Source organism: Carlito syrichta, unplaced genomic scaffold (genome assembly GCF_000164805.1).
Source record: "Carlito syrichta isolate Samal-C Ts95f unplaced genomic scaffold, Tarsius_syrichta-2.0.1 Scaffold308144, whole genome shotgun sequence".
NCBI classification, from domain to species: domain Eukaryota; kingdom Metazoa; phylum Chordata; class Mammalia; order Primates; family Tarsiidae; genus Carlito; species Carlito syrichta.
Window position 1 is genome coordinate 360,212 of NW_007252240.1, and position 25,900 is coordinate 386,111.

The 25,900-nt window shown below is 40.4% G+C and overlaps 1 protein-coding gene across 1 annotated transcript in view; it reads left to right on the forward strand.

The window, feature by feature from the left end:
* Positions 1–25,900, forward strand: part of LOC103267472 (ankyrin and armadillo repeat-containing protein) — a 54,496-nt gene that overhangs the window by 1,445 nt on the left and 27,151 nt on the right. Inside the window, exons 2-8 of the mRNA XM_008065066.1 lie at positions 624–626; positions 1,450–2,086; positions 12,025–12,462; positions 14,906–15,069; positions 15,709–15,812; positions 17,945–18,125; positions 19,426–19,645. Of these exons, the coding sequence (XP_008063257.1) occupies positions 1,486–2,086; positions 12,025–12,462; positions 14,906–15,069; positions 15,709–15,812; positions 17,945–18,125; positions 19,426–19,645 (1,708 nt within the window). The 5' untranslated portion in view covers positions 624–626; positions 1,450–1,485. The remainder of the gene's footprint in view (positions 1–623; positions 627–1,449; positions 2,087–12,024; positions 12,463–14,905; positions 15,070–15,708; positions 15,813–17,944; positions 18,126–19,425; positions 19,646–25,900) is intronic.

The window sequence follows — 25,900 nt, forward strand, 5'->3', positions numbered from 1 at the left end:
CAGGTGATTTGGACGCGGGCTCATTGTGAGAACCACCGTCTGCTTCTGAATATTGAGTTGCCACAGGAATGACACGGTGCTCTGTAAACTGCCAGGCGTGTGGTAGACGCTCCGTAAGCCGGAGTTGTGGCTCTTGTTATTCCCGGAACAGAGACGCATTTAGTGGCCAAGCCATTGAAGTCTAAGCAGAGGCTTCTTGTCCTGTCCTCCCTTTTAGCAGGTCATTATACTTAAAAAACAAACGGAAAAAAAAATTCTTGAAAACAAAATAAACATACAAAAGAAAGCCTCTCCAATTACAAAAAGAATAGGTAGTTTTTCATACATGAACTTAGCATTTCCGTTCAGGCAGAAAGTGGGGGGGGGGGGGACTTAACTTTTCTTTTCTTTTCTTTTTTTTTTTTTACATACTTTTTAGTATCTGTTGACTTGTCTTGAAAAGCAGAACATGATTAATGTTAAAAGTACAAATGATCCTCCCACCTTGGTCCCCCAAAGTACTAGGATTTTCAGGTGTGAGCCACCATGTCCAGCAAATTCTTTTTAGATTCAGATATTTAGCTAGGCCAGGTGCAGTAGCACATGCCTGTAATCACAGCACTTTGGGAGGCCAAGGTGGGAAGATTGTTTGAGACCCGCCTGGGCAACAGAGCAAGACCTTGTCTCTATTAAAAAAATACCAAAAAAATTTAATGGTGCATGTGCTATTATTCCATTTAATTAGATAGAAACATTACTATTATTATTATTATTATTAGTCAGGGTCTCACTCTGTTGCACAGGCTGGAGAGCAGTGGCATGATCACAACTCACCAAAGCCTCAACTTCCTGGGTTCAGGCGACCCTTCTGACTCCACCTCCAAAGTAGCTGGGACTACAGGTGTACACCACCACACCCAGCTAATTTTTGTATTTGTTGTAGAGATGAGGTCTTGCTATGTTGCCCAGGCTAGTCTTGAACTCCTGGGCTCAAGCAATTCTCTAGTCTCCGCCTCCCATGGTGCTGGGATTACAGGCATGAGCCACTGTGCCCGGCTGAAACTTACATTATAGAAGTAAAATTCTGGATATAGAAGCCAAATTCTTGGGTGTGATAAGGGTTAGAGATACACATTGAGAAGCCATTCACATATTCAAATCTCGAGAGCCTTTGGATCATCCAGTGAGAGCCTCATTAGAGACCTGGTCATGCAGGAAGGAGCATGTGTTCCGCTGGGCAACAGAAGGCAGCAGTCTCCTGCTTACTTGATGATAGAGTCGGCTACATCAATTATTTTAATTCAGATGTCAGCTTTCATATGCTGCAATTAGTTTAAGATGGAAAAAGACAATGGCTGACCCTGAAAAAACTAACCTAAACAGGGTGAAAGGAACAGACTTCTTTCTAGAGATAATCTAGCTTCGTTGCCACAGCAGATTTGACCATCTTTTCCTTTTCATTCATTGCAGAAACTTCAAAAAAGGATACGCTAGGTTTAATTAGAGATGTTAAGACTGTCCAAAAAAGGATTACCTAGATTTGATCAAGTGCCAGATGAAGAAACCTACCTAGAAAACTTAGCAATACAAAGAAATGCTTCTGCCTTCTTTGAAAAATATGACCGGAGTGAAGTCCAAGAGTTGCTGACGACGACACTGGTCAGCTGGTTGTCTACCAAGGAGAACGTGCGCACTCCGCTAGACATCCCGTGTGGTATCATGAGTCAGATGAACAACGTGGGCTTCTCCACTGCAATCCTGCTGACTCCCGTGGACCCCAACGCCCTGTTAGACTACAGAGAAGTCCATCAGATGATACGGGAGTTGGCTGTTGGAATCTACTGCTTAAATCAAATCCCTTCCATCAGTTTAGAAGCGAATTATGATCAGAGTTCTTCTTGCCAGTTACCTCCAGCTTATTACGATACCAGAATTGGGCAAATTCTGATCAACATTGACTACATGCTCAAAGCACTGTGGCATGGAGTGTACATGCCCAAAGAGAAACGAGCCAGATTCTCCGAATTGTGGCGCACCATCATGGATGTGGATCCAGATGGGAAACCTCAGACAAATAAAGATATTTTTACAGAGTTCAGTTCAGCAGGTAAAAGAACTGAAGCTATCTGAATTATTGTTGTTGTTTTGAGTCAGGGTCTCACTCTGGTGCCCAGGCTGGAGTGCAGTGGCATGATCACAGCTCAACACAGCCTTGACCTCTTGGACTCAGGCGATCCTTCACCTCAACCTCCTGATTAGCTAATTCTTGTATTTTTGTAGAGACGAGGTCTCACTATGCTGCCCAGGCTGGTCTCAAACAATCCTCCTGCCTTGGCCTCCCAAAGTGCTGGGGTTGAGCCACCATGCCCAGCCTTATTTTTAATTAGAAGACATTTTATAAATTTAAAAGTAATTTATCTGTGATCAAGATGATGCCAGGGGTTTTGTGAAGATCTGAGCTCCGTGGAGAGTAAGGATCAGCAGGAGTAGGTAGTGGTTTCTAACCGTGTTAGAGCCTTGACGATCCTGACAAGAATTGGGTTTGCTTTTCTCCTCTTTTTACAAGTTGACCTGGAGAGGTCCTCGAGCGATGAGCCATTTCTCTGAACAGGCATGTGCCAAACTGGTAAAGAAATAACCAATTCTTTTTATTTGTATTTTTTTTTTAGAGACAGAGTCTCACTCTGTTGCCCAGGCTGGAGTGCAGTTATGTGATCATGTCTCACTGCAGCTTTGAAATCCTGTGCTCAAGCAATCTTCCCACCTTAGCCTCCCAAGTAGCTGGAACTGCAGGTGTGACACCACACCCAGCTATTCTTTCAAAACAATTTTTTTTCCTAGAGATGTGATTGGGCTTAAACTCCTTGCAAGCAATCCTCCTGCCTCAGCCTCCCATACTGTTAGGATTACAAGCTTGAGCCACCCTGTCTTGTGAATTCTTTTTAGATTCCGATATTTAAATGGAAATTACCATTATGGAAGTAAATTCCGAACATCGAAGTTAAATTCTAGAGGGAGATAAGGGTTAGAGATATACATGGAGGAGTTGTTTGCATATTAATATCACAAGAGCCTTTGCATCTCCCAGGGAGAGTTTTAACAGAGACATAGTCGTGGCAGGGAGGACCATGTATCCTGTTGGGCAACTAAGGGCAAAGGCATCCTGCTTACCTGATCACAAAGCTGTTTACATCAAGCGACTCTATTGCTCAGGACGTGGCCACCTGAGCCCAGCTGTCAGTCATATCTGGATCCCCACTCTATGAGGATTCCCTTGCAGTGATGCTCGTCATAAGGGAATAGAGACACATTGGATCATTTTAACCAAGTCAGAATGGGGGTGAGCATCCAAAGACCAATGTTGTCTGTCCTCTACACTTGCATTTTCAGGGGTGATATTCAAAATACTTAACCGCCAACATAGCTTGGCACTGACCAATCAGAACAGACATCAGCCACAAAGCTGCAGCTTTTTGGAAGGGTTCCATTTTTTTCTCTTTTTCTGAGTCAGGATCTCACTCTGTCGCCCAGGCTGGAGGGCAGTGGCACCATCACAGCTCACCACAGACTCAACCTCCTGGGCTCAGGCGATCTTTCCACCTCAGCATCCAGAGTAGCTGGGATTACAGGTATGCACACCACACCCAACTTTTTTTTTTTTTTAATTTTTGTAGAGATGAGGTCTCACTACATTGCCTAGGCTGATCTCAAACTCCTGGGCTCAAGCAGTTCTCCCACCTTGGCCTCTCAAAGTGCTGGGATTACAGGTATGAGCAATATTTTAACAACCAATGTGACCTTATAGATAGTTACTAGCTAAATATCAGTCCTAGACATTTCTACTTAGTTCTCCTATCCTGACTTGAAACTTGCATCTTGAGTATTGTGGTTCTACTTCTAAAATAATCTTGCAAACTCATCCACTTTGTTTTATTTCTGCTGCAATGCCCAGTGTTCTCCAGTGTAAGACATCCTTTTCCCTAGCAACAGAACCCCTCAGGCTTGTCTAGGGTGATCACATGAACCCAGGAGGTCGAGGCTGCAGTGAGCTGTGATCATACCACTACACTCCAGCCTGGGCAGCACAGTAAGTCCCTGTCTATGGGGTGGGGGAGAAGATGAGCATAAGTGCCAGTCAGGGTGGTACATGCCTGTAATCTCAGCTCCTTGGGAGGCTGAGACAGAAGGAGCACTTGAGGCTAGGAGTTCGAAGCTGTAGTGCACTATGATCACAGGTGTTAATAGCAACTGCAGTCCAGCCTGGGCGACATAGTGAGCCCCCATCGCCTAAAAAAAAAGGAAGATTTTCCTCTCTTTCCACTGCCCTTTGGAGTCTGCTTCAGGCCCTTCAGCAATGGTGTGGTGCAAGCAACAGTAAGTGACTGAACAGCACACACACAAGACCTGCTGAAGAGGGGTTTATGGAGGGAAACGCAGAGGCAGCAGCAAGAACAGGTAGGTTCCCCATCGGCACCCCATCTGGAGCATCACTGTGAAATCTTGCAGGGGCAAGAGTCAGACTGTGAGAAAGGGGCCCAGGCCCTTGGGCTGTGGGCCTTTGATGCTGCATGATTAAGGAAGTGTAGGGTCAGAGGCCAGGATACACGAGAAAGGTGTTTCCCCAGGTCACCCTCCAAATGGGAGCCGGAAACGAGGACTCAGGAAATGATACCCAAACAGCAGTGAGAGACAGGAAACATGGGTAGAAAAGGAGGGAGCATTCATCCAAGAGTGACCTGTTGAGCCTTCACCACTGGGACAACTGGGGTCGATCTTGCGGGACACTCTGAGGGTCACACAGAATACTCTGCAGAATTGTCTGCCTAAGAGGTGTGCGATTCTCTGAATGTTTATGTTCCTCCAGAATTCATATATTCAAATCTAACCTCCACTGTGAGGATGGTAGGAGACAGTGTCATTGGGAGAAGATTGGGTCGTGAGAACAGACCCCTCAAGGGTGAGATGAGTGCCCTTTTAATGAAAGGCCCCAGAAAACTGCCTTGTCCATTCTACCATGTGAGGACACAGTGTGGAGTCACCATCTATGAACCAGGAAATGGGTCTCACCAGACCCCAAATCTGACTTGGTCTTTGTCATCCCAGACTGTAGAGCTACAGGAAATAAATTTCTGTAGTGTATATGCTACCCAGTCTATATTATTTTGTTATAGCAGCCCCAGATGATGAAGACGGGATGGAAGAGGGAAGAGTGTTTCCATTGGCTCCTGTCTCCCATTGGTCAGAGTTTGCTTGGAGGGGAGGAAAATAACTCACATTTTGGATTTCTCTCTGCATCAGAATGGCTGGATGGGTCGCATCAGAAGTCCAACACATCAGGGGCTGAGAAGCCCCAGGGCAAAAATAAGAGCCTTGTGGCATATCTTTTTTTTTTTTTTTTTTTGAGTTGGAGTCTCACTCTGTCGCCCAGACTGGAGTACAGTGGCCGCTCCCAGCCACCACAGCCTCGACCTGCTGGGCTCCGGCGATCCTTCCACCTCAGCCTTCCAAGTCGCTGGAACTACAGGCGTGCGCTACCACGCCCGGCTGATTTTTTGATTTATTGTAGAGATGAGGTCTCACTGCCCAGGTGAGTCTCGAACCCGCGGGCTCAGGCAATCCACTCACCTCAGCCTCCCAAAGGCGCAGGATTACAGGCTGAGCCACCAAGCGTGGCTCCTTGTGGCATATCTGTGGCAAGGAGCAGTCAGGTTGAATCTGGGTGGAGCAACAACCAGAGTAAAAATGAAGCCGAGTGTGATGGCTCAGGCCTGTCACCCCAGTGATGGGAGACTGAAGAGAGAGGATTGCTTGAGGCCAGGAGTTTGAGACTAACTTGGGTAACATGGTGAGAACCTATTTCTAAATAATAGTAACACTTTTAAAAATAGTTTTTAAAAGTGTGGTCTGAAAGGATGTCAGGTAGGGAACAGAAGTGTCCGATACACAGTGTAACAAGCCCAGCATTTGGCAGTTGAGGGAGTATACCTCCTGTCCTCTGGCACGATCAGAGAGTTGGTGCCCAAGGCTTGCAGTTGCAGCCATATGAGGGCAACCTAACAGCATCAATTGCTATGTCATCATTAGTCATGTCTGGGAAAACAGCAAGCTCCTTTGTTGGCATGACTGGGAAACAGTTCAAACCTTGTAAACTGACCGTGTGATTGTTGCCTTAAACACTGTGCTACAATGGGTCTCCAAGAAACTGTGCAGAAAGCCAGCTCTTTTCTGGGAGGGCGAACTGCTAGGCATCAGCCTTGGCCAAGTTAGCCTTTACCTCTCAGATAGCTTCGCACTGCCCAAAGCCACCAGTGATACCAGTCCTGAAAAACAGTAGCGAGACCAGTGGAGAATACAGCACAACAAAAATCTTGTCATCTTTTCCAGTTTTCTGGGAAGGGATTTTAGTTAAGAGGAATCCTTTGCTTTGACTCATTTGTAAATTATTAGAGGATGGAGGGAAAGAGGAAAAATTCTTATAATAGCAAAATAGGGGCAGGAGGCCAGGCACAGTGGCTCACTCCCGTAATCCCAACACTTGCGGGGGAGGCGGGGGGGGAGGCAGGAGGATTTCTTGAGCCCAGGAGTTTGAGACCAGCTAGGCAACATAGTGAGACCTCATCTCTACAAACAAATTTTAAAAATTAGCCAGTCATGGTGGTGTGTGGCTATAGTCTCAGCTACTCAGGGGGCAGGAGGATTGCCTGAGCCCAGGATGTCCAGGCTGTGGTGAACCATGATCATGCCACTGCACTCAAAATAGTTAGCTAGCTAGCTAGATAGACAAATAGATAAAGGAGGGCAACTTTTCAGTGAAATACTGCAAAAAGATGGAACCTTATTTAACAGAAGCTAGTAATGTGAAATTGCTTTCTTTTTTTTTTTAAATAATGATCCCTTGGTTCATTCTCCATCTTCCATCTGGCATATGGAATGCCTTCTCCCTGCCCACCTCACTTCACTCTCGCACACTCTTCCCTGGGTTATCACTACTCATTTTCTCCCTGGGTTATCACTACTCATTTTCTGAGACTTCATTCAGACACTGCCTCTTATATTAGTCTCTTACCTGTGCATACTACTTTGTACAGAAAATACTTTGTTTTGTGTTGAAATTATTGGTGTCATTTCTATCTTCCATATTAGACCTTGAGCTCACAGAAAATTGTCTTTTTTGTTTGTTTTTAAATTCTCTGCACTGGCTTGGCATATACTAAACTTTCAACACATGTCGAAATTAAATAGTTAATAACAGAATGTAAGAGAAGGAGACTCCAGTTTCTAATTTGAGACACTAACAGGGAAATAAGGAAGTGGCACTGACTGAGACAGGAAATAAGGAAGGCAGACTTGGGGGACGAGAAGAGATAAATTTAGTCTTAGAGTGCTTCTGTGACATACAGATAGATATTTATTAGGCATTTCTAAATATAAGAGGGAGACCCCAAAAAACCTCTGAATTTATTTATAAAAAATTCTGTATTCTTACATGTTTACACTGTAGTCACTGTCAAAGTACTCACCTTTTGATGCAATACACCTATCGAGACACTTTTTCCACTGCCCAAACAGTTTTGGAACTCATCAATTTTGACGCCTTTTAGTGCTTCTGTTGTTTTTTGTTTCACCTCTTTCACGTCAGTAAAACATTTCCCTTTGAGAACTTTTTTCGTCCAGGGAAACAAAAAAAGTCACTTCGGGTGAGATCAGGTGAATAGGGAGGATGGGGCACAGGGGTCATGCTGTTTGGGGTCAAAACCTTCTGAACACTCAGCACGGTGTGGGCAGGTACCCTCGTAAATCACCCATCGTGAAATGGGCTGCTGCACAGAATGAATCTCAAAAAACAAATTCACTGAAGCTCTCACAAACAAAGCTAGCTGGTGCACTGATGCCAATGGGCTCCTAGAACTCTTACCTAACAGGAGGAAGCCTGTACCACAAGGAGCCTGCCCTCCAAAGATAATTCTGTTTTTTTGGGGGGTCCCCCTCATAAACTGGAGTTCAGAAGCAAAAGCAGGGCAGGAGATGCATTTAAGAGAAATTACCATCCAGGTTAAAACAGTAGAAGCTTCTGTCTTCCCTCCCGTGTCTTCCAAATTCAGTTAAATCCTTTGTCATTATGGACTTCACTATGACTTTGTATTCTTTCCAGCTGATGTCCATAATGTGCTATGATCACATCTCCTGTCTTTAATAACTTTGTTTTTAAGGACATGAAGAATTCTGTTTTTGTTTTTTTTAAGTAGCCAAGTTTCCCACGTACTTATGACTTATTTGGTCCCAATATTCTGAGGGAAATAGTGAACTCCTCTTGGTTAAAATGGAATATCGAGTTCCATTTTTCTTTCCTCAGAGATGTCTCTCATGACACCTGCATCCTCCTCCCTCTGTCAGAACCTTTCCTCTACACATTTGTCTGTAGGACTGTTTCCTCCTGTCTCATGCTTGGAGGGATAACAATGAGTCTGGGGCCAAAGGAGCGGGAGGGGCTGTGAATCTCCCTGTTCGGGTCTCAGACTTTCCTTTCACCCCTGTTTTCAGCACAGCTGCCCCTCCTGGCCCTTAGCTGTGCTCTGTGGCCCTTTTAGTGAGGTGGGGGAGGGGCTATGCTCACTGGGGAAGATGATCTCTGGGTCTAAGAGTACCTTTATCAGACTTTGAACCAGCTCTCCTCTCCTTTTCTTTTTATTCTTACACCACGACCTGTTCCTCACAGGCTCCCCACGATGCTTCCAATTTCTACATCTTTTTGTGGAATGGGGGAAGATTTGCTGCATGTTGACTCCTACCTACCCTAAGCCACAAAGTTTTGGTGCCATCAACAATCCTCTGACTTATATTTAGATTTTTTTTCATAAGCAGTAGAAATTTATTGCTCACAGTTCTGAATCAATTCCAAGATCTAGGTACTGCCAGATTTGGTGCCTGGTGAGGGCTTTCTGCTCCGCAGATGGCATGTTGTGGCTGTGTCCTCACGTGGCAGAGGGGGCAAGGGAGTTCATGTGAGACTTTCTTGTTTTTTTTTTTTTGAGTGGAGTTCTCACTTATTCAGGCTGAGTGCAGTGGTATGATCATGGCTCACTGCAGCCTTGAACTCCTAGGCTCAGCCTTGAACTCCTAGGCTTAGGTGATCCTCTTGCCTTAGCCTCCCGAGTAGCTGGGACTACAGGGGTGCACCACCATGCCCCACTGACTTTTTTTCTTTAGAGAGATCACTATGTTGCCTAGGCTGGTCTTGAACTCCTGGGCTCAAGCAATCCTCCTGCCTTGGCCTCCTGAAGTGCTGGGATTACAGGTGTGAGCCCATATTTAGATTTTTTTAAGACTGTCTCAGAATTCCTTTCTTTCTCTCTGTCTCTCTTTTTTTTTTTTTTTTTTTTTTTTTTTGAGTCAGAGTCTCACTCTGTCACCCAGGCTGTATGGCTACCGCAGCCTCAACCTGTTGGGCTCAGGCGATCCTTCCACCTCAGCCTTCCTGGTAGATGGAACTACAGGCACACACCACCACACTTGGCTAATTTTTTAATTTATTTATTGTAGAATTGAACTCTTACCAAGTTGCCCAGCCTGGTCTCAAACCAGCGGGCTCAAAAGGCAATCCTCTCACCTTGGCCTCCCAAAATGCTGGGATTATAGGCGTGAGCCTCTGCAACCGGCTCCTTTCATTTTTTAGTCATCTCTTTATAATTTATCTTACTATTTGGCAATAGGAAGATAGATTTTAGTGGCCATTTTAAAAGCCCAAGAGTATTCTGGCTCTTTTAAAGTTTTGAGGAAGAAAAAAAGGAAAATGAAAGAAAGGGGCGTATTGATGTATCATTTATACTTTAAAGCACATAAGTTGCAAACAAACTCCTCATTTCTACAGCCATGTGTCATGACTTAAACAGTTTTCTCAAGCCTAGATTAATGGAAACTTTGTAGATATTACTATCTTAGAAAGACAATTGGACAACAGGAAGGTACTTAGTTTCATTGTAAATGGCAATAAAGTATAACATAGGAATTTGAAATTGTTAATAGAGTAAAATCAAGTTTTAATTCTTACTCATTGCTGGGTACCTGTAATCCCAGCACTTTGAGAGACCAAAGCAGAAAGATTGCTGGAGCCCAGGAGTTCAATACCAGCTTGGGCAACATAGCAAGACCTCATCTCTACAAACAAACCGAATTACTAAGCCAGTCATAGTGGTGCAAACCTGTAGTCTCAGCTACCTGGGGGACTGAGGCAGGAGGATCACCTGAGCCCAGTAGGTCAAGGCTACAGTGAGCCATGCTCATGCTATGTCACTCCAGCTTGGGTGACAGAGTGAGACTCCAACTCAATAAAAAAAAAAAAAATTCTTACTTGTTAATTCATGATTAGTTAACAATTTCTTTGTTAATCAGCAAAAAATAAAAATGTATATAATATTGGCCTAGAAAAGCAAATTATGCATTTGGCCCAAGTAAGAAGCTGATTTCCTGCTTTAAAATATCACATTTTCTTGTTGTTCTTCCATATTTTCCTTGATCAAAAGTGGACTTATGTTATTTTTCTAGGATATTGTGTTTTTTTCTTCCAATGAGAATGGAAACTTATTCCATTTAATTCCACAAGCTCTCATTTTTCTTCACTGCTTAGTAACCTCATCCATCTGCTTTTCATCCTACCCAATTTTATTGCCATTGTTAACTTAAGAATCACGATATCTATATATTTGAAAAAGAGACTATTTCTTATAAAGAGTTACAGCCTGCAAAGTGACCATTCTGACAGGCTGGGAAAAGTAACTAAGGCCTTAAAAGCGTAGCCCTAGGCCGGGCTTGGTGACTCAGACTGTAATCCCAGCACTTTGGGAGGCCTAGGTGAGTGAATTGCCTGAGCCCGTGGGTTCGAGACCAGCCTGGGCAACTTGGCAAGACCTCGTCTCTACAATAAATCAAAAATTAGCTGGGCATGGTAGCGTGTGCTTTTAGTTCCAGCTACTTGGAGGGCTGAGGCAGAAGGATTTCTGAGCCCAGCAGCTCGATGCTGGTGTGGCCGTGTGCATGCCACTGCACTCCAACCTGGGCGACAGAGAGAGATTGCAACTCAACTTAAAAAAAAAAAAAAAAAAAGCGTAGCCCTAAAAGCAGGCACTTCCAGGGCAGGAGGGAGAGACAGACAGGAATTTAAACTGAATGGGTTGGCCAAGTACACATATTCGAGTACAAACATTCAACAGGTTATAGGAGGAGCTGTGAATACTCATAAAGGTGGTTCTGCTGCGTGCTATTGAACAAACATGTATGTTACATACAATCCATGCTCACTTGGGGGTGGAGAATTAACATTTAAATGCATGACAATTAGGACCTATATGTCAAAAGGTGAAGCAGGATAATAACGCATTCAGTGAGTAGCCTCGTATATTGGCCAGAACCAGTCTACCGTCATTGCTTTTCTTATCTGGAGAAAGTTCTGAAATCAGTCTCTTGTCATATTAATAGTGGCATGTGGAACAGAGGGTCAGTTTTTCAGTGTCTGTCGGTAGATGGGCTGCAATTGTTTTAACATTACTTATCTCAAGGCTAGTGCATGTTTAGCTGCTAGAGAAAAATATTAACCTTTTGGTAGTTAAAACAGTTTATTCTTCAAGTGTAGGAGTGTGTAACTTAGCCCTCGTATGGCATGGCCTTAGGTCTCCTTTATAATTTGGTGTCTTAGTGCCACAAACGGTCCATTCTATCAAACTTATGATTACTATTTTAATGTTAACACTGGGTCAGTTGTGTCTAAACCACAAAAGAAGGAGGTATAACAAGTTGTGTCTGACCTCCCATCTTTTCATGGCTGGGAACTCAGTTTTTAAGGTTTCTCTGGAGTTCCCTGGACCAACAAAGGGCTCCATACAGTTGGTTGGGGGGTTGAGGATTTTATTTCTAATTTACAGCATCTAATTATTCTTTACTCTCATGTTAGTAGGATTTCAAGATGAAATGCTGTGCTCAACCTTCCATATCTACTCAGAAGCCAAGCATAGAGTTTTCACTATCTAAACTTTTTCTTTTTTTGCTGTGAAGGTTTGATTGATATTACAAAGGATACAGACTTTAATGGAATCTATGATGAAGACATGAATGAAGATCCAACATATGATCCCAATAGCCCTGAAGAAAAAGCTGTGTTTATGAAATATGCTGAAAATATCATGCTAAAGTTGACATTTAGTACCACACAAGTTCAACAGTATCAAAATGTCTTCATATTTGAAACAGCCTATTGGCTTACTAATGCTATAAAATACAATCAGGACTACCTTGATATCTGTACCTACCAGAGACTACAGCAAAGATTATGTCTCCAAAAAAAGATTATTCAAAAACACTTTGAGAAGAAGAAAGAAATCAGAAGAGGGTTAGGATATCTAAAATTAATATGTTTTCTGATTCCACTTCTACTGAGTTTAAAGAAGAAAATGAAAGTTCCATATCTAAATAGTCTGCTTCCACCTTTTTCAGGTAAGAGTATCACCAAAAATCAAATATAAAATATAGGTATATATTAAATATATATTTAAGTTCAATTTTGTTTCTAGTGTGTGAATCCAGATAGCAACCTAGCTGTAAACTGTTAGAAAGAGAAAACAAAACTTAATGTCTACAATGTAATTTAAAACACTTGGAGGCCAGATACAGTGGCTCACGCCTATAATCCCAGCATTTTGGGAGGCCAAGGTAGGAGGATTGCCTGAGCCCAGGAGGTCGATCCTGCAGTGAGCTGTAATCATGGTGCCACAGCACTCCAGCCTAAGCAACAGAGTGAGACTTCAACTAAAAAAATAAAAAAAAAACAAAAAAACCACACACTTGATATGTGTACATAGTACTTTGCATATATTCTTATACCAATTATAAGGGCTACTGAAAGACTTATGATAAGTTCTGAGTGACTAGGGAAGTATGCCATATTCACAATGGGACAACACTGTGAATATATCATCTCATCCAAATTGCGTTGTACATTCAGTGTCCTTCTATTCAAAATCTCTAAACATTTTTCATTGAAGTTTACATATTGAATCTGAAATTAATATGCAACAGCAAAGGGTCTTGCATTTCTAAAAAATAATTTGAAACATATTAAAACTACAATTAAATGAGGGTAGTATTGGCGCTGTAATAAACAAATAGAACAACGTGAGAAAATAGCTGACTCAGGGCTGTGCTCATATGGAATTTGAAGGGCTTCAGTGCAAACTCTTCATCCTACCCAGATTAGCATGCAATCGATACATTTTCATTGCTGTCTAAGCATATTGGCTTATTATAGTGGACTTTCCATAAGTAGGCAAGTTTTCAGTAAAAACTTTGCAAATCAGGCTGAAGCAGGAGGATTGCTTGAGGTCAGGAGTTTGAGAACAGCCTGGGCAAGATAGCGAGACCTCGTCTCTACACAAAATTTAAAAATTAACAAGGTATGGTGGTGCACGCTTGTATTCCCAGCTACTCAGGAGACTGAGGCAGGAGGATGACTTGAGCTTAGGAGTTTGAGGCTGCAGTGAGCTATGATCATGCCACTGCATTCTAACCTGGATAACAGAGCAAGACCATGTCTCAAAAAAAAAAAAGAAAAAGAAAATTTCAAATGATTTTATGAAAATTTGTATCTTGAGAATTCAGATGGCAAAGATGATCTGCATCTGTGAACTATGAAACATGGAATCATGGCAGTATTTGTCCCTTGGGTGGTGGGTAGCATGAATGGAACTGGCAGGGCCTTGCTTAAAGAGAATGTTAGCTGTGTCTGTAATGTCATATTACTTAAGTTATTGGAAGCAAATATGACTAAATTGATTATTCTTTGTACATTTCTGTACCTTTTATATTTCTCAAAATACATTATGTGCTTTATATTGATGAAATCATAGTCTACTAATCAATTAAAATATTGAATAAACCTAATTCTTGCTGAGATCTTAGAAAGTTTTTTAAACATTTATTTTTAAAATTAATTTTTTTAGTCAAAATCTCACCCTGTCACCACCCAGGCTATAGTGTAGCAACATGATCATGGCTCTTTGCAGCCTTAGCCTCCTGGGCTCAGGTGATCCTTCCACCTCAGCCTCTTTAGTAGCTGGGACTACAGGTGTGCACCACCACGCCTGATTACTTTTAAAAAATTTTTTTTGTATAGATGGAGTCTCATTATGTTGCCCAGGCTGGTCTTGAACTCCTGGCCTCAAGCATTCTTCCCACCTTGGCCTCCTCAAGTACTAGGATTACAGGGGTGAGTCACTGTGCTTGGCCTTAAATAAGTTTTATGTATGGTTTCAGAAATATGGGCTGGTTGTTTTTGTAATGAGAGAAATACCCATCTATTTCTTTATTTTTCCATTTTTATTTTGTATTCAGAGTGTACACATGCATGTTTGCTACATGGACATATTGTGTAATGGTGGGGATTGGGTCTCAGGTGGCCCATTCTTCAGATAGTGAACATTGTACCCAACAGGTACATACAATGAACACTACCCCTCTTCCCCAACTCCCCCCTTCCCACCTATTTCTTTATAGTGTCTCTTTTAATCTAAACTAGCTAAGATTAAGTTTTTTGTTTATTTAGCCAACAATCTAAGGTAGAGAGTTTCAAGTCTTTTCTGATAATTAGGAGTAAGATATTAGCTTTGAGCTCACTCATAGAAATCAATAATTAGAATAATATTTTGACTATGCTTTTGAAGTAACTGTGCAATGAAGCCATAGAAAATGCTCAGAAATATATTTTTAAATGTTTGATGTATTTATATACATTAACAACATAAATAATTTTATGGACAGTAATTGCCAAGATTTTAACTTCATGTGGAATTTTGTTTACATGAATGAGAATCCAAACCTCTTAAAATATAATTTTTTATGTGTTGTTCACTTTTTAAATAAAAGTTTGCTTTCATTTTTGTAGATGACAAGGTCAAGACAGAGCGAGAATTGCCTCCATTTATTTATGGACGAGACTTTAGATGCCAGAATTTTCACTACAAAGACAATCAATATTTTCATGTTCATGGAGGAATTGAATTTGATATGAGCACCTCTCCAATCGAGAATACTTCGGAAGAGTTTCAGGTTTAAATTATTATCACTCCTGAGAAGATTTATCATTTCACAACTCTTTTACCCTATTCTTCCACCAAAAAGAACCCTGTTGGTACAGACACTGGGCAGTTCTTTAAATGATCCTTCTCACAACTCATGCATTCTTTCACACATTATTTTAACATAAATAAATTAAGTGCAGGTATATGTCAGTTGCTATATTAGATGTCAGAGATAAAATGATAAATGAGCTGGGTACATTTGTTATCCTCACAGAATGTACAGACTTTCAATGGCCTATATCTGTCCTGGAATAGTTAACCAAAGAGTGCAGCAGAAATCCCTGGATACTCACTACGTTTTCTTCCATTTTCCTGAAAGATCAACATTAGAGCAGAGATCCTCTAATGTGTGGGAACCATTATTCTTCACCTAGAATTTAGCATAAACATTCCATTGTCATTGCTTTTCTGCCTTTGCTGTATTATATATCTTTCCTTTTGTACTTTTCCTTCATTCTCAAAATAGGGATCAGATGTATACAGTTACTCAGGATTTTCTGAGATCGCATATTTAAAATATTTCACATGTATACGGTTTCATAGAAAACAAGTTTTATAATTAGATTCATTTAATGATACATTTTTAGTAACATAACTCCTATTTTAGAAAAATTTAGAAAAAATACGAGAGTGTGCTGCTAATACATTTGTAGAAGATTCAGGATACAAAGAATATTACTCAATACCAGTCATGGAATTTCATGGAAAAAGGTAAGGAACTTTCAGTGATGACTCACACCAGCCACAACCTGTTGAACATTAGTAGACAGCAAAGAAAGTGTCAAAATACAAAGGCTAGCTTAAAACCTTTCAAGGGATTCGAGAACAATAATAACTCCCCATGAATGATATCCGGACTCAACAAAATCTTAAATGTTATTATTATTACTTCAAGTACTTTGATACAGTCTTTATAATCATCCTCAGATCTTGTAATTAGTTCTTATAATTAACATGATCATCATTGAAATTGGGACCCGTAGAATTTGACATGAATCCTATGGGTGGATGGAAGTCGAGGACTCAGCTCACACCACTTCATTTCCATAAGGAATGTGCTTTCAAACCCTCTTTTGCCAGGTCTTGTTAGGCCTGTCATTTTGGGGGGCGATGTGTTTCTCCTAGTATTTTTTGCCCTTTGCGTGTTGTGTTCTTGGATTTTTACATCTTGGACACTGAAATTTGGAAACATGGAAAAGAGAGCTCAGAGGAAACGTTTGAATTAGAGATAAAGATTTAAAAGCAAATAGGAAGGTTTTGTTTGCTTGCTTATTTGTCTTTAAGGCATGGAAGTAGTGAGAGGATGGGACCAAGTCTGGAACTCTGGGGAATAGTCACTTTTAAACAGAGTAGGGAGAGGCAGAGGAGAGAGAGCAAAAGAGAATGAGAGGAAACGATACATATAGAGGAGGACCTAGAGAGTATAACAGGATAAGGCTGAGGCAGGAGGATTGCTTGATGCCAGGAGTTTGAGGCCACAGTGTGCTATGATCGTGCCCATGAACAGCCATTGTACTCCAGCCTGGGCAGCATATTATTAAATAATAATAATAAGAAGAAAGAGCATAATAGCATGGAAGTCAAATGGGGAGAAATTTTAATAACATAGAAATAGCTAAAAGCATCAAATGCAACAGAGAAAATGTCCAAGTCAGTTTAAGACTTGGCAGAGGACAAAACACCCTGCTGATGAACTGGATTGTGATTCATCTTAATAATGGCTAATGCTTATTGATTGCTTATTTTGTATGTCAGGCAATATTAGAAATCAGCAAACTCTTTTAAGATCCCCCTAGATTTGGCTATGACTTGGTAAGAAAATTGCAGTGGGATTTTGGTCAAAAGAGGCTATTTGTAGTGAGTTGAAGGGTAAAATGGAGAGGTGTTAACAAGTCATAAAGAAGTAAAAACAAGATTATATATTTCTTTCTAGATACATCACAGCGAGGAGAACAAGAGAAATGAGGTGGGGAGAGTAGCAGGATAAAGGGTGAAAGGTGGATCTTTCTAATGAAAGTTCTAGAGCTCTAGTACTGTGTGTGCCTGCAAGGGGTGTCCATTAGAAAGATCCACCTTATCCTGTTATACTCTTAGGTCCTCCTCTACATGTATGGTTTCCTCTCATTCTCTTCTGCTCTCTCTCCCTGACTTCCATGCTATTATGCTCTTTCTTCTTCTTATTATTATTTAATATTATTTAATAAAGGCCAGGTGGCTAGTGACTCGCCATAATTTTACAGGGAACCATGTAGCAGATCGCATGCCTCTGGAATGGACTGGTAGTGTGCCTCTCCCCTGAAGGGGCAATCTCTCGCCCTGGGACCCCAGGACCTGTTCACATACTCCATATACAATCCTTGCCAGATTAAACAGTGTCCTGGAGACTCCCCTGAATAAACCCTTATTTCTCCAGGACCTGTCCTACCGCCGCTGGGATAAAAGCTATACCTGATGAGAGGTTGTCACGGGTAAGGGAGTTGATGTGAACACATTGCCGTTGCACTGAGAGATCTAGCATGCTGTTGCAATAGGATCTCACAATGGAAGTGTTTATCTAGCAACAGAGTAAGACCCTGACTCAAAAAGAAAGACTTGATTAATAATCATTGATAACCATGTTAATATACGTACAATGAAATACAATTTCAACTACCACTTTATATTCATTGGTATTGAAAAATCAAGTTTTGCTGGCATAGAAAAAAGAGTAGTTGTATACAGGAAAGGCAAATGCTATACAAAATTTTTTAAAGTAGCAAATTTTTCAAAGTTAAAATAACATCTCTCTCTCTCTCTCTCTCTCTCTCTCTCTCTCTCTCTCTCTCTCTGTCTCTTTGTTATAGCTACTATGTGATATATTTTGAACTTGAAACTTTCTATCAGCAACTATACAAGACCCAGTGGTGGGGAGCAATAAATGAAATCGTGAACAACCTAAGAGTGAAGAGGCTGCCATTGACAGACACTCAATTACATGAGCAGTTTAAGAAAAAATTTGGTTTCAAAAAAGCTATGAAATGCAAGGTAATCCATGAACTACCACACAATGGAGTGTATGAAACACGTTACTGATGCAACTATATCTCCAACAAATTTTTCTCTTGGGTGAAAGTCTTCAGTACGAAAAAAAGTTCCACATTTTAGTAGCTGAATGGCTATGCAATTCTGGGTTATGAATTTCTGGCAGAGGACAAAACACACTGCTGATGAAATGGATTGTGATTCATCTTAATAATGGCTAATGCTTATTAATTGCTTATTTTGTATGTCAGGCAATATTAGAAATCAGCAAACTATTTTAAGGTACCAGTTCTATTATTATCGTTCCTGTTATACAAATGAAAAATTTGAGGTGTGGAGAGTTAAGGTCCTTCCCCAAGGCACACAGTAAATGACAGAGCCAGGTTTCAAGCCTAAAGATCAAATCTGACATCTTGAATCAAGTCTCTGCATCTGCTGTAACAAGTCTTGATTTACAGCTTCTGGAAGTGAGTAATTAAGCTCACCAATGTCACAGGTTAGACTGGTATTTTCTTTCCACTTGTTTGTTTTAATCCCACAAACTTAAAACTTTAGTAATTTGTTAGTTAAATGTTTAAATATTAAGTAGTCAAAATGTCTAAGAGTGTGTCATATTTACCTGTACATTTTGAAGACAAAGTTTTTCTATAATGATGTATTTCAAGTTTCTAGACTTCTAAATTGAGTTGTTCTTAGGCCGAGTGCGGTTGTTTATGCCTATATTCCCAGCATTTTGGGAGACTGAGACTGGAGAATCACTTGAGTCCAAGAGTTCGAGAGCAACCTAGGCAATATAGTGAGATCTCGTCGCTACAGAAAATTAAAAAATAAGCCAGGAGTGGTGGTGCATACTTGTAGTCCCAGCTACCTGAGAGGCTGAGGCTGGTGGACCACCTGAACCCAGGAGGTCGAAGCTGTGGTGAGCCATGATTGTGCCACTGCACTCCAACCTGGGTGACAGAGTGAGACCTCAACTCAAAAACAAAATTAATAAATTAGGTTGTTCTTAAATCAGGAAAAAAAAAAAATCCTGCTGATCTTCATTTTTTTCTTTAAAGTATTTTAGGGAAAAAAAAGAAGAAAACTTCTCCAAAATATGTTTTAAAGTTCCCAGTGTTTATAGCTCAAACAATTTCAATCATTACTCAGTGAGAAACTTTCCACCTGTGTCTTGTGGAAATTCTACTAAAAGTGAGAAAGCAGTATGTGATTCTGTTGATATATTTCATGTCCTTTTTTCCCCTTAAACCAAATCTTGGTGAATTTTGAAAAAACTAATTCTTAGCCTTCTTATTCCTTTTAGAGTATCCCATTTGGTATGAAGTCTGCTGTTGAAAGAGGGTTATGTGCTGTTTTCCATACATTTAGCCGTAAAACCTCCAGCTCCACAGTCAACGTTTCAGATGAGGCTGGGTATACTATTTTCCATCATGCTGCTCTGTACAACAGAGTTTCTATCATCTGTCAGCTGTGCAAAGCTAACTTCAATGTCAACCAGAGACGCTTTGTTACATTCAGTCAAGGTATCATAAAGTTATTAAACCTAAAACATTTTTGTTTTACCTACCCTCATTCAGTCTTAAGAATGCATGTTGATTTCAGAGCAAGGTTAAAATTTAATAATAGTTGGTCAGGCATGGTGTCTCACACCTATAATTCCAGCACTTTGGAAGGCCAAGGCAGGAAGATTGCTTGAGCCCAGGAGTTTGAGACCAGCAAGACCCTATCTCTAGTGAAGGAAAGACAGACAGAAAGGGAGGGAGGGAGAGAGAGAGGGAGGGAAGAAAGGAAAAAAATTTGGTATTATAACTAGAGCAAAGTTGAGGGTTTTGTTTCATTTATCTAATAAGTGTTCCTTTTGGTTTTCTAAATGTCACTTATTGCTAGTTTATATAGTATTATATTTGTGTACTGTGTTTCCCTCACTTGAATACTAGTTCTATAAGAGGATAAAGATTTGGTCTATTTTGTTTGCCATGGCATCCTAGCATCCAGAAGAATGCCTGGCTCAGTAGTTGCTCGGGAAATATCTGTTGAGTGAATGCATGGATGGGAGAATGCAGGCTATCATTTGATCAACAATGGCATAGCTAATATATGCTGATATACTCTAGAGAGTAGAGAAGAGAGAGACCAATATGACTGTCAGGTCCCAGTTGAACATCCATTCCTTAGCCCAGGGTTCCCAAACAAGAAATCATTTCTTCATACTACATATATTTAAATTACATTTAATCACAAACTATTTCTTTCTAATAATAATTTTTAGAAGTAATAGCCCCTTCAAGCTTAACCTAGTTTAAACTTTAAAAAGCCATTTTTTGACTGGGCACAGTAGCTCATGTCTGTAATCCAAGCACTTCAAGAGACTGAGGCAGGAGAATTGTTTGAGCCCAAGAATTGGAGACCAGCCTAGGCAACATAACAAGATCTCATCTCTACAAAAAATCGAAAAATTAGTGAGGCATGGTGGCACTCACCTGTAGACCCAGCTACTACTCAGGAGGCTGAGGTGGGAGGATTGCCTGAGCTCAGGAAATTAAGGCTGCCATGAGGCATGATTGTGTCACTGCACTCCAGCCTGGGTGAGAGTGAGACCCCGACACAAAATGACAATAAAAAGCCATCTTTGCCGATTATTAAATGTGTATGCCTATTTTTATACACATTGAAATAAACTTAACTCATATAAAGAATGTTAAAGTTGAAAATGAAAGTGGTGATCCTCATAACTGAAAAGAGAAATTAAGAGACATTGTGAGGAATAGCTAATGCAACAATATTAGCCATAAGAAATGATGATTTTATACTTTAACGAGGTCAGCCGTCTTCATAAGCTGTGTTAAATTTTTACAGACACCATAGCAAAATGTTATGCTTTCACCCCATTGAGTACCCACAAATTCTGTACTCTATCAGTATGACTAAAACGCATTGATATTGAGATTCTTCTATTAGTCAACTAAAATATTCAATACAGAGTGAACCTTGTTAAAATAAGGCACAATTCAGTCACATTTAAACACAATGGCTAATCTATTATTTAAAGATATGTTATTGTTAATCCTTTTTTAATGTAAAAAAATCTTTGGTAATTTAAAGTCTCCCATTTATCCTCTGACTGCTTGGATTTACATTTACTGAGAATTGGGTAGACTTTGAAGCATGGAAAACATATTACTCTACTGTCAATATTATTGCTTAACCAACACAAAACTGTCCCACCTGTGAATTTTGACCAGCCACACAGGGGGCAAAGTCTCCAGGTCTGCTCTGATGCGACAGGTGACTTGCCCAGATGGCTTGATCAAAAGTTCCCTTCAGTACTGTTAGATGGAATTCTGCCATCTGTATCTAGCACAGTCATTTTTTTTCTTATTCGTGAATCTTTTTTACTAATTTGAGAACCTGCTATATATTAATCATCATACATCTATGTGTTTTTTTTAAAACAGAATCATCCAAAGTGGACGTGAAAAAAGAAAGAAATGGTAAGAGATAAGTAAAATATTTGGTGCATTTTAAAAGGTTATTGCATATATTGAAACTTTTCTTGTAGCATACAATCTCAAAAATGCTGTCACGTGAGAATGTTGCATATTGATATTTTGTATTCATCTTGAAGTATAAATTTTCTCTACTTATGGTTATTTATTGATAGTCCTCTTAAGTTTTTTGAAGGTGCTTCTTGGGTTTTGTTATTGTTGTTGTTTGTTCTGTTTTACTGTGAAATGTCTGTCATCCCTATTTATTTTTATAAATTCAAGCCCCAAAATAGTTTCTACACCTTACAAGAAGCAGTTAATATCATTTAGATACACTGCCATCTAATGGCAGTAACACTCTATGAGGTCTGAGGAGTGAGTCGTTCTTGACTGAGAGGTAAAAGACTTGACCCCCTAGTATTGGATATGGAGAAAAACAGGAAAAAAAATTGTAAGAGATCAAACTTTCTGTACCTACATGTAAGAGGATGTGTCTTCATACTGTATCTAAGATAATTCAGTGAGGTCTTAATGTTAAAGAAACGACCTACAAAGGCCTGAACTGGCAAGGGAGGAGGATAGTTACTGGAACAGGTCACCTTCCTTTGGGGAAGTAACTCGGCAAACCTGAGATGGCCTCGGAGGTGGAGCACAACTTCATTCTTCCTCCTCCTCCAGGCTCCTGTCAGGGCCCCCACTGGCAGACACTGACAAGAAGCCTGAGGACAAGGGTTGCTAGATCTGCAGGGGCAGGAGAGCAGTGTGGTATAGGGAGGTGAGCAGACCCAGAGGGGAAAAGAGGAAGCTTACCTGGCCTACCTACCCTGTAGAAATTTCCAATTGAGTTAACAATAGGGTGTACCTCCTGTATTGTCCCACTCTCTCTCTCTTTTCTTTTTCTTTTTAAGTTATCACTTATGGCTACCTTATATAATATTTTATTTATTTCTTTATTGTCTCTCCCTCTTTTGAATATAAGTTCCATAAGGAACAAGGATTTGGTCTGTTTTGTTAGCTACAGTTCCTTGGTGCCCAGAATAATGCCTGGCCTTCATAGGTGTCCAGGAAATATTTATTGAATGATTGATTGCATCGTTGTTGACTACAGGTCAGCTGTAATAATTGATAATCACTGACATAATTAATATATAGTAGCGTATTATGGAAATTCAGAGAGAAGGGAGATAAATATGGCTTTCAAGTCCCCAGAGAGCATCTTCTCCTTAGACTAGGGTTCCCAACCAGAGAAATGTCTTCAGACTATATTAACCCTCCAGAACTTTCCTGATTCTAGCATATCTTAGGGTGGTGTTTCTAATCTTCACCACTATTAATATTGTGGTCTGTGTATTTCTTTGTTGTACATAGGAATCACCTAGGGATCTTGTTGAAATTTAGATTCTTGAAGTTCAAGTCAGTAACAGGTTTAAAAATGCAGGTTCTGATTCAGAGGGACTGGGGTGGGAGCTAAGATTCTGAATTTCTACTAAGCATATTTGAAAATAGTAAGGGGAATGTAAGAATGGTATTCCTGCCCCAAGTTTGTGCTGGTATATTTTTTGGAGGAGGTTAGACAGGAGAGCAGGAGGAACTAGCGGGGAGCCTGGTGTGGTTTAAAAACAAACAAGCAAAAACTCCCCAGCTCATTCTGATATTTTTCCAACTGAGAGCAGCCAGTTGATTTTCATGGAGTGAGCTGAACCAGCACTGGCTGGGGCTGCTCAGAAACCTCCTTAACAAGCTCAACGTTACAGACCTTGGCCATGAAGTGTGCCTGGCAACATGAAATGTTTACTGTTTTATCTTATTTTTGTTTAATTCTTCATTCACCCTTCTGTTGCCTTTCTGTTTTGAACCCAACTTACTGATGGTGATTTTGCCCAACTTACTGTCTGACCGCCTATGTTCCCACCACCTCTGCCAGGGCTGCTCACTCTGATGGAGTGCCAACCTGTCTCGCCTCAGTCCAGTCTCATGGCCAGCATGACCTCCCAACACTCAGCTGGTTTTCAAGGTTCCAGCCCTGATCTGACACAACCCGGCCTCTCTTCTGCCTATTTATGTGCTGACATGTCCCTTTACCCACTTGTCTCTCTAGAATGCAGTTATGATGAAACTCAGATTTCCTTTGCCATGTTTTGGCCATAATGGAGAGACTCCAAAGGCCTTGTGGAGAAGTGAGGCTTAAGTTAGACGATGCATTTGGGGGTAGTATTTAGGTGGGCAAGCAGTAAGGAAGATGACATTTCAGCTGAATGAAACAGTAAGAACAAAGACCTAAAGTCTGAAAATAACATTGGGGCCAGGTGATGATGACTAGTATTTAGCCTGCTGGGACAGAAAAATCTTATTGAAGAAGACCAAGCAGTTGTGTGTGTGTGTGTGTCTTTTTAAAAACAATTATCAATAGATTTTTCTTTTACGGTGGTTTTAGATCCACAGCAAAATTGTTCCAAAAGCACAGAAAGTTCCTATATACCCTCTTCTCCCAAACAGGCACAACCTCTCCCAACATAGACATTCCCTCCACAGTGGTACATTGGTTGCAATTAATGAACCTACATTGACACATTATTACCCAAAGTCCATCGTTTACATTAGGGCTCGTTCTTGGTGTTGTAGATTCTATGGGTTTTGACAAATGTTTAATACCATATATCTACCACTATAGTATCATATAAAATAGTTTCACTGTCTTAAAAAAACTCTGTACTTCACCTATTCTTTCCTCCCGCTAACCCCAGGCATCCACTGATCCAGGCAACCATAGTTTTGCCTTTTTCAGAATGTCATATAATTGGAGTCATACAGTATGTTAGTGTCTTCAAACTAACTTCTTTCACTTAGTAATATGCATTTAGATTACCTCCATGTCATTTCATGACTTGATATGTCTTTTCTTTTTGGTGCTGAATAGCATTTCATTGTCTGAAAGTTCTATCAGTTATTTATCAGTTAACCCATTGAAGGATATCTTGATTGCTTCCAATTATGGCAGTTGCTAATAAAGCTGCTATAAATATCCATTTGTAATTTTTTTTTGCATGAATGTAAGTTTTTATCTGCTTTGGGTAGATACCAGGGAGTGTGATGACTGGAACGTATGGTAAGATTATGTTTAGTTGTTTTTAAAAATACCAAACAGATTCTTTTCTTTTCTTTTTTTGTCAAACAATCTTTTGTCAAACAGTCTTCAGAAATGGCTGTACCATTTTGAATTTTCACCAGCAGGGAATGAGAATTTCTGTTGTTCCACATCCTGGCCAGCATTTGGTATTGCTAGTGTTTTGGATTTTGACAATTCTAATAGGTATGTAGAGATAGCTCGTCATTTTAAATTGCGATTCCCTAATGACATGTGATATTGAACATCTTTTCATGTGCTTACTTGCCATGTGTTTATCTTCTTTGGTGAGATATTAGTTCATATCTTTTGGCTGTTTTTAAATTGGGTTAGACCAGCTCATTGGCTCAGCCTGTAATCCCAGCACTTTGGAAAGCCGAGGGGCGAGTGGATTGCCTGAGCCCGCGGGTTCAAGACCTACCTGGGCAACTTGGTGAGACCTCATCTCTACAATAAATAAAAAATTAGCCAGGAGTGGTAGCGGTCCAGTAGTTCTGGCTACTTGGAAGGCTGAGGTGGAAGGATCGCCGGAGTTCAGCAGGTCGAGGCTGCGGTGGCCGGGAGTGTGCCGCTACACTCCAGTCTGGGCAATGGAGTGAGACTCCAACTCAACATAAATAAATAAATAAATAGGGTAGCTCATTTTCTTATTGTTGTATTTTAAGAGTTCTTTGTATATTTTGGATAACAGTCTTTAATCAGATATGTCTTATGTTTTCTCCTAGTCTGTGGCTTGTCTTCTCATTTTCCTGGCAGTGTCTCACGGAACAGAAGTTTTTAATTTTAATGGAATATAGCTTATCAATTCTTTCTTTCATAGATCAGACCTTTGGTATTGTATCTAAAAATCATTGCCAGACCTAAAGTCATCTGGATTTTCCCCTATGTTATCTTTTAGGAGTTGTATAGTTTTGCATTTTACATTTGGGTATGTGTTCCATTTTTAGTTAATTTTTGTGAGGGGTATAAGGTCTGTGTCCAGATTCTTCTCTTTTCTTTCTCTTCTTTATTCTTTTTTTTTTCACCTAGACGGCCAGTTGCTCCAGCATCATTTGTTTAAAAGACTGTCTTTGCTCCATTGTACTACCACTGCTCTTTCGTAAAAGATTAGTTGATTATATTTATGTGGGTCGATTTCAGGACTCTGTATCCTGTTCCATCAATCTGCT